The following is an 8,785-nucleotide window of genomic DNA, read 5'->3' on the forward strand; positions in this document are numbered from 1 at the left end:
GATAGGTTTAAACGTCGCAGTGGGGAAAGGGACAAACCATTTCCACTGGGGTGGGGGAGGGAATGGGGCGGACCCGTCCATCCTCCTGCATGGAGAGGGRCGAAACCATCGGGAGAAGGCATGGGGGTGGCACCAGGTAGGCGGGTAAACGGCCGGCTGGGGAAGGGAGCGGGTTAAACCATCTACGGGGGGGGGGGAAGGGCTGCGGGTGGACCGAACCATGCGCGGTGCGTGCGGGGGGAGCCGGTCAGGGCTGGAGCGTGACAGGAGCCCTGTGCTGCCTCGGGGCGGCCGGCCCGGCACGATGGATTTTGCGGTGCCCTCAAGGGTGCGAGGCCGTTTGGGGCCGTTTCCAACCCCCTGGCGGTGCCCTGGGGAAGGAAGAGCTGGGTGGTGGTGCRGAGCGGCCCTCACAGGGCCAGGCGCGAGGTACCAGCAGCGGCCTCCAAATGCCGCTGGGCCTCGTCTCTGCTCCGTCTCGCCAGAGGCGGGAGCAGCGCCTCGCKCGCGGCATTTTCCCCTCATGGCAGCAGCGCCCCAACCGGCCCAGAAACTGCCTCCGCGTTTGTCCCAGCTGCCTACACCCCCGGGGTAAAAACATTCATCCCGAGGGCGTTCGTGTCCTGGAGGGCAGCGGGAAGCAGCCAGCGGATGCCCCGTCCCGGCGTCCAAGGGCAGCCAGGCGCCTCGCCGCGGGCGGTCGCACCGCCTTGTCGTGCCCTCGGCACGGGCTTCCCCACGCGGGGCCTCGGCTCACCCGGCCTGTGCCATGCCCCTGCGGCAAGCTCCTCGGGATTGAGGTCAGGACGCCCGGAGGAAAGGGCACCGCTGGAAAATCACGGTTGCCATCTGTTGGAGATGCTTGGGGAGCCACTCCGGAAGCAAAAGGGTGCTCAAAAAGGAGAAGGAAAAAAAAATAAAGGAAAAAAAGGGCAAATTTCTGTATTTTTTCCCCCTTTATTCCAGGAGGTCGGCAGAGGGCGGCACAGGCCCGCGGCTGGCAGCGCCGCCTGGCCGGGCCTGACACCTGAGTGCCGGCTCTTCCGCTCGCCGTGGGCCGCTCCGGAGCCCGGGGAGAGCTCTGTGAGGGGGAACGAGCCCAGGAGCGTGACCGCGGGCTCGCAGGCGCCGGCAGCTTTCAATTCCGGACAAGAACGAAAGGCCGCAGGGAAGAATCGGTTCCCTTTCCCGTGCCAAGGCTCAAGCAGAGAAAGGAAACTCATAGCTAGCAAAAAAATAGCGTGTTTCGAGGCTCCCAGCTGCAAGGAGATCAGAGCCCTCCTAGTCCGGAGCTGGTGTGTTGGATGAGCAAAGGTCCCAGAAGGGATCTGGTCCAAACGTGAGGCCATCCAGGGTGGAAAAGCCACTCCTTCAACCCAGCATTTGTGCACAGTTAAAAACACAAGACCAATGGGGTTAGCGCAAATCACTTCATCCCGTAACACGACTGCGAAAGCCGCCCCTCCGGGTGCCCCATCCCTGGGAGATCGGGTCTTGCTCYTCTCCGCAGAGAGCGCCGGGCAGGGAGGCCTCGCTCCCGATGTTTCCACAARGAATTGGCCCCGCTGTGGGACACAGCTGGGGCTGGGGCCTGGCCAGGCTCATTTGCACCAGCAGCGGCGAGCCCCGTTGCTTGCGGTCGGAAGTGCGAAAGCTCGGTGTCCGCACATGGAAACTGGCCCGCGTGAGGACGGTGGATGCCTGAGCACGCCGGAGAGGCTGTCCATCTGTCCTGGAGCCCTTTTCAGCGTCCCCGTGTCCCTGGGAAGTCTTTGCTTGTCCGCGCTCCCCTCTGTCTGGGCTGGCGGGTTGGCTTTGCTGTCCCCAGCCAGAGGGACAGGCGCTTGTTGGAGTTTTACCTCCCACTTTTCCGCTACAATTCACGGATCATCTTCCCACACTTCATTTATTGCCTTTATCAAAGACTTTGCTTGGAAACACCCTGCCAGGTAAACAGGAGAGGGTCCCCTCCGCCCTGGCAGGGAGGGGTGGCTCCTGGTCCCTGCTCTGCTCACATCCCGGCCCTCAACCAAAAACCAGAGCGGCGGACAAAATCCACCCCCTGAGGGGGTGGGGGGGATGGCAGGAGGGATGCCAAGGACTTCAATCTAATCCTCGGCGTGCCCAGCGGAGTAATGATCGCTGTCAGGTCTCAGCTGGCGGCTGCAATCGCCAAGCTGGCCAAACCGAACCGGACTCACTTTTTCTTTTTTTTCTTTTTTTTTTTCTTTTAGGGAAGGAGGGGGTGGTGCGTGCACCGAAGAGCTCGTGCACCCGTGTGTATGTGGGCACACGTGCCCTGCGGTGTGTGTGTGGGGGGGTGCACAGAGCGAGCTACCGCGCGCGGCAGCCCGGCGCGGAGAGAAGGGCTGTCGCGGCACACCAGCGGCCGGGAGCGCGGGGGCGGTTTCCGCAGGGGCAGGTACTGAGGGCTGCGAGCGCCGCAGAGCCTCCCCCCCGCCTGCTCTCCTGCCCCACGGCCCGGTGAAGCCGAGTGGGGAAGAGTTTTGGCGCGGCTTGACCTGAAATGACATTTCGCTGCCGCTGTTCTCACGGCTTTCGCGGCAGGGCGAGATCGCCTTCCCCGCAGCCCGCGCTCGCCTTGCGTGCCTGCGCGCGCGCCTGTCGTTTCAGGTTAACTGAAATGGCTGCTTCAGTTTGAAACCAGAGCTTTTGTTTCATTTCTCGGGTCGCTTAACCCCCTCCTAACCGGAATAAACACGGTGGTGAAGGACATGAAAACGTTACCTGGGAGGAAGGGGACAAAAAGCCTGGGAAAAGGTGAAAGAAACACTTTGATTCTCCCCTCCCCAAAATACCTCTTTTTAGCTGAAATTGCTAATTTGACTCAACTTTATGCAGTAGAGAGGTAGTGTGTTTTTTTTCTTTCTTTCTTTCTTTTTTTTTTTAACGTGAATTAAGTGGTTTTGCCTCATGCAAAACCCCGCCAACCCTAGGGACAAGCGCGTTTGGGTGCCTCGCCGATCCCGCTCTCGGGAAGGTGGGTGTATAAAACCCCCCTGTGGCTTTACCGAGCCGAAAAACAAGACTCGGGGGCTCGAGCAGGGCCCCAGGTGCCCGAAACCAGCAGCGGGCYGCGCTCGCCCCGGCAGCACGGGGCTTTCGGCGGCAGTCTGCAACGGGACGCCGGTGCAGAGCTCAAGCACGCGGGGGGCTGTTGCCACGCGGGCTGGCCGGGAAGCGCTCRGAGATCAACTTCCAGGAGGTTTCATTCCCGGGGAACAACGTGCCGTGGGACACCTGGTTCACTGATAGTTCACCTCGTCCCAAGGCAGGCGTTTAAAATGGCTCGCGTGACTCACGGCGCAGAGAAGAGCCCTGGCCAAAGGGTTTCGGCTGCCGCCTCCGGGGCAACGGGATATTTTCTCCATGACGGGGCAAACTCCCGTGGAGCCTCCTGCTTTTCCGGAGGTGACCCAGTTACCCGGTCCCTGCGACAAGCCTGGCCCGCTCCCCGCGTTGCTTTTCTGCTCGGTGCTCACGTGCGGCTTCTCAGCCGCGTCAGGCGTTTGGCTGCTGCTGATCTTCAGTCCCCAGAAAAAAATGGGGGAAACAAACGTCCCGTTTGTTTGCTTTGCCTCTCCGAGTGACTCCGGGCTCCCTGGCCCATCCTTTCCAAACAGCCGAGCAGGTTGGGACAGACGTTCACAGCTGGAGCTGGTAGCCCAAGGAGGCGCGATGAGTGCTGGCCCGTCGCAAGTCCTCAGTGCTCCTGGCGACTGCGGGAGGCCGAACGAACGGCCTGAAATCTCATCCCGGTCCTGTTTCATCTTTCTTTTTTTCTTTTTTGTTTGTTTTTTTCAAGTTGGGGGTACTCCGAGATCCTGGCTGAACCCGGGGGGCACAAAAAGGAGATGGGAGAGCAGCACTGGCTCGGAATCGCTTCCTCCTGGGTGATTCCCAGGGTTTTGTCCCATCCGGCTCCCTGGATGGGRGCTGTAGGGAGGCACTGGCCTCTTCTCCTCCCTTACGGTGGCTGACAGCCCCACAGGGCAGCAAACAACCTGGAGTCCTCACTGGGAGGAGGAACTGCGCCGCAGATGCTTCCAGCGGTGCCATCCCGCGTGCACTCTCGTGTTTTAGCTTTCTGAAATTGGTATTTAAGGGTACCCCCCCACACACACATACACGCATGCATGTGTTGGAGTGGCTAAAGGGCCTTTTCCTGTCCTCCACCCCCCTTCTGCCTGTAGGCTTCTGCCAAGCGTCTGCTGCCTACTGCGGCTGCAGTTGGCCATCAGGTGCGAGAGGCYGTGGGTGCACAAGCGCTGTTTCCCCAGGGCCTCTTGCTCTTTACGAGAGACAGCAAAGGAAGAACGAGGGACAGGGAGAGCCAAAAGAAGGAAAAAAAGCRGAAAACGGGAACAGAGAGGGGAGAGCCTGGCCCCGGCTCGTGCTTTGTGCACGCAAAGGAAGCTTGCTGCTGGAGGGGAAACAGGAGGCAGGAAAACACCCCAAAGCATCAGGCCAGCTCTGGTGATTTAACCTTTCTGGACCACCGAGTCTCCAGCAAGGACCGTTCTGACTCAGATGCAACGAGAGCTGCTAGAGAAGGCAAAACTCTCCCCCCATCTGCAACCCAATGCTGCACACGTGCACCTCCATCCTCTCCCACCGCCCAAACCGCGGATCTGGCCCGCTCCCSCGGCGGGAGGAGAGGGTCCCCGGGCCACGGCGTCCGGCCGGGTGGGACGGCGGCCCCTTCGCCTTCCGAGGGGCGARGGGCGCCCTGCCGCAGGCAGCGAGGAAGCGGCTATCTCTGCAGCGGCGCCCRCGCAGCTTGGCGCGCTGGACCCGCTCGGCCCTTTCTGCGGCGAGTTTTCTAAGAAACGCCGCAGCAGTTAGCGAGCGTTCGCTGGAAGGGTGGGCCCGCAGCAGGGGCGGCCGCGATAGCGGCGCCCGCCGCGGGTCGGAGGCCCCGGTGGGGGGCCGGCTGCCGCGCCGGGGGCTGGGGCTGCTCTCCGCAGCGCGCAGCACCGCGGGTTGCTTTGCTTTCACGTAAGAGCAGCTTCCCGGATGGTCCGGATGGAAAGAGAGAGAGAGAGGAGGTGAAATGCAAACCACAGCTCAAAATAGGCCTAAAACTTTGAAGCCGTTTGGAGCTGCGCTTCCTGCTTCTAGCAGCACGGAGGAAGAGATGAAAGATGCAGCTGAGAGAGGGGAGGGGGGGAAAAATAAAAGCAGAGCAAACCTGACCAACTCAGTTAACGCTTTCCTCCAAGGGCAGTGACACAGCACACGTCAGGTCACCCCGCGAGGCTCGGGCGCAGCTCCAACGGCAGGCACGGGGCTCGGAGCGCAGCGCCGGCAGCCTCGGGTTTGCGGGGCGCTGAGGCAGGTAGCCCCTAAAACAAGAAACCCGGGGCGGGGGGCAAGGCAGGGCTGCGGTCAGAAAGGATGGTCCTGTTGCTTGGGGTCAGATCCGGCTGGGAGGTTTGCAGCGTTAAGGGCAGGAAGGGAAGCACRTCCCGCACTCGGAGGGGCAGGGGAAGATGCACGACCCCGGCAAATGCCGCACCGGAGACCACCCCAGCCCTTCGGGGTGGCAGCAGGTGCTCCCCAGTACAACTGAATGGGAAGAGACCAAGCCAGGCAAGTGAGAGCACGGCTTTAAAATTAGGCTCATTAAAATAGACGAGAAAAACAACCCACACCCCCGAAGTCAAAGCACCGTGGAGTTGGGCAATGGGGTTTGACAGTTTGAAGGGTAAAAGCTCAAGTAAGGAGTTACCGCTGCTGACTGATAGCAACCAACTTCTCGTAATCTGAGCATCAGCTTCCTCTAACTCAGCGCTAGCCACAGCCGATCTGGAGGTGGGGACAGCACTCGGGCGGCTTTCTTAACCCACCGCCACCCGGCGTGCAACACACACTCCGCGCTGACCAAGCCGGAGCAACAGGACCTGCATTACCAAAATTTAATTTGGCTGACAACATCCGGTGTTTCACAAGGGCGCTTTGATGTTTGTTTGCGCGCTGCTCCCAGCACATGCTCTACACCAGCAGCGCAACCGCCTGCAGACGAATGGAAACGAAAGGGGCTCCACACCTCTTTGATCTCTCCCAGCAGACTTGCCAGGAGCAGTCAGCACTGGAAACTCCACACACCCTGCGGAGGGCCAGATCCARCCCTCGCCAGGCGGCTTTCAGCTGGCTGGCCCCAGCTAGCTCGGCTTGGCGAGCCTTTGGGTGGGACCTTTGGAGTTTGTCTCGGCTGCAGCAAGCGTAGCGATACAGTCATTTCCTACTCTCACCTCTCCGCAGGCGAGSAGTGCAAACCCAAGCTCGCTCCAGCCAGAGACAAACCGATGTGTTTGCAACRGTGCCGTCGAGAGCCCCTGCTCACTGGTAGCCCACTTGCTTCCAGCTTTCCTCTTCACGCCCCACAATAAGAGATGTCGCCACGGAATCAACTTATTTGTTTTTATTTAAAACCGCATGTATAAAAAAAATAGGATTTCTGAATTCCCCTGTACAATATTAACTATTAACAAAAACCTGCTGGCTACACATTGGTTACGTGTACAGACTCGACAGTGCCGACAGCCCTGGCTAGCTCCCCCCAAAGCTCAGCAAGAAGAGCGCTTAGGTATACACGCGCACAGGACACCCCCAGCCCCAGACAGATACCCGTAGGGGAAAAAAAAAAAAACAAAACTCATCTGCAAACCGAGATCTGCACGTGGAAGGGAACAACAGCAACCAGAACTATTTACAGACAGCTGGGAAGCAGGCAGCTGCTCCACACAGCGGCGAGACATCAAACAGAAGCACTCTGCGAGGCACAGGGACGCAGGACAGACACGGAGGGGAGACCCACGTGGGAAGCCTGGGGATCAGCAGCTGTAGAAGCGAGGCATGGGTCAGGAACCCACATGAGTTATAAATAAATAAATAAGTTATCCTACTGGTTAGGACCTTTCCTTTAAAAAACAAAACAAACAAAAACAAAAAAGAACCCCAAACAAATTCATAAAAATAAATTAAAAACAAAAACTAGAGAAAAACAAAAGGTAACATGTTACCATTATTAACAACTGTACACCAAGCTTTGCTCCTGTATAATCCTGTACACACATTTACAGCTCAGTTGGGTTGCATTGTTTGTGCATTCGTGAGGGCATGGGAAGCACGGAGCCCAAGAAAGAAAGTTCACGCAAGACAGCACACTTCGGAAGCCATGGGAGCCAAGAGATGTTGCCCGCTTCGCTCCCACGTTTCTTCTGACCGAGTTTCTTCTGACCTGTTTCCTTTTCAAAAAGGGAAGAAGTAGCTATATACCCAGGCGAGTCTTGGAAAAAGCAGCAGTGTGGGAAGATTCAAGTATTTCCTCCAGCACAGCCCAGATTGCAACTGAAGGCACTCAGAACACGGTGACAGTGAAGAAAAGACAGCTATTTGGACATAATATTTGCCCTCCCCCCCACCCTCCCCCAAAACAATTTTCCCCGGTTGAAGCTTTTCTCGCTATAATGCCTCTGATCCTCTCACAGTCCTGAATTCAGCAGGCCGGGGACACTCGTGGAAGTGCCCATAAAACATCACCAGAAGTTGACTGGCAAGATATCAAGGGAGACAGGACCATTAAGTTCAAGTCCAGGATACCCGGGTTGGATCGTGGCCACTGGCTCTTGGATGACTGACTGCAGTTTGGTCTAGCTCTGCARTAAGATGTAGATGTTCCCACGTGACGATCCCCACTCAGTGCTACAGTCAAAGAAGAATCCTGTTTTCTTTTGTTTTTTACAGCCAGGAGATTGAAGAAGTTATTTGCTGGACTCCTGGAGCAGACTGTGCAGGTGGATCTCRGCTGTCTTCTGTGGTAGGGGGACACCTTGCATCCAAGAATGATTTAAAATGTCTTCAAAAGATGGCCTGTCCGAGGGTCGCAAGGCCAAACACCATTTGATGAGATGCTGGCATTCTGGGGACAGAAACGAAGGGTCAGGCTAGGAAGGCTGAAACTCCTGCCCCCCTCCGTCACTGTCCATGTTATCCCAGCTGTGCTTGGAGTCGCTCCCAACACCTAARTACATCAATTACCATTTTTGGAGGAGAGCGGGCAGGGAGAGCAAAACAAGTGCCCACCTTCTTCATCCTCCAGCTAACCAAGGGAGAGGTCAAAACCTTCCCCAGCTGGACATTTGYGAATACAGCATCATCTCCTAACGCGTGCTATTCCCCAATGCAAAAAAGCACATGCCCACCTGGAGAGACCCTCTGCCGGAAGTACACCTGGCCCCGCACAATCTCTTCATCATGCTCAAAGGGGATATCTCCGCAGACCATGTCGTAGAGTAACACACCCAGGGACCAAACGGCTGCTGAGCGGCCGTGGTAGCGATGGTAGCGGATCCACTCCGGAGGACTATACACCCTGGTGCCTGCAAGAGACCAGAGGGACTCGTCACACGGGGAAGAGCCGGCATCCCTCAGAGCATCGGCACGAGCCAGTGCTGGGGAGGAAATGTTTGTATTTAATGTCATGAGGCTTGTTCCAGCCGCTTTCACCCCAATTGACACTGCGGCATCTCCACCTCGCAGACRCGATCGATGGCGAGGTTCGCACCTCCCAGCTGTTGTTTAGCAACAGCGGTGTCACCGCCGGGCGCGGGGACCGGCAGCTGCCACCGAACCTTCCCGGCACACAGAGCGAAGGCGCTTCCCCACGCGCYGCAACCCGCCGGGTGCAAAGCGGCATGCGGGGCGATGCAGCCTGCTCCCAAACCCTGTGGGGAGCCGCAGGGGCACGGGCCCCTGCCTG

The 8,785-nt window shown here is 58.3% G+C and overlaps 1 protein-coding gene across 1 annotated transcript in view; it reads right to left on the reverse strand.

Moving 5' to 3' along the window:
- Positions 1-6,430: 6,430 nt before the first annotated feature.
- The window catches only part of PIM1 (Pim-1 proto-oncogene, serine/threonine kinase), a 4,052-nt gene continuing 1,697 nt past the window's right edge, over positions 6,431-8,785 (reverse strand). The window contains exons 5-6 of the mRNA XM_085302256.1: positions 8,229-8,405; positions 6,431-7,945 (exon numbers count right to left, since the gene is read on the reverse strand). Coding sequence (XP_085158382.1) covers positions 7,788-7,945; positions 8,229-8,405 — 335 coding nt within the window. The 3' untranslated portion in view covers positions 6,431-7,787. The remainder of the gene's footprint in view (positions 7,946-8,228; positions 8,406-8,785) is intronic.

This window comes from Rhea americana, unplaced genomic scaffold, assembly GCF_003343005.1.
Source record: "Rhea americana isolate MKP2758 unplaced genomic scaffold, rheAme1 scaffold_189, whole genome shotgun sequence".
In the NCBI taxonomy this organism is placed as follows: domain Eukaryota; kingdom Metazoa; phylum Chordata; class Aves; order Rheiformes; family Rheidae; genus Rhea; species Rhea americana.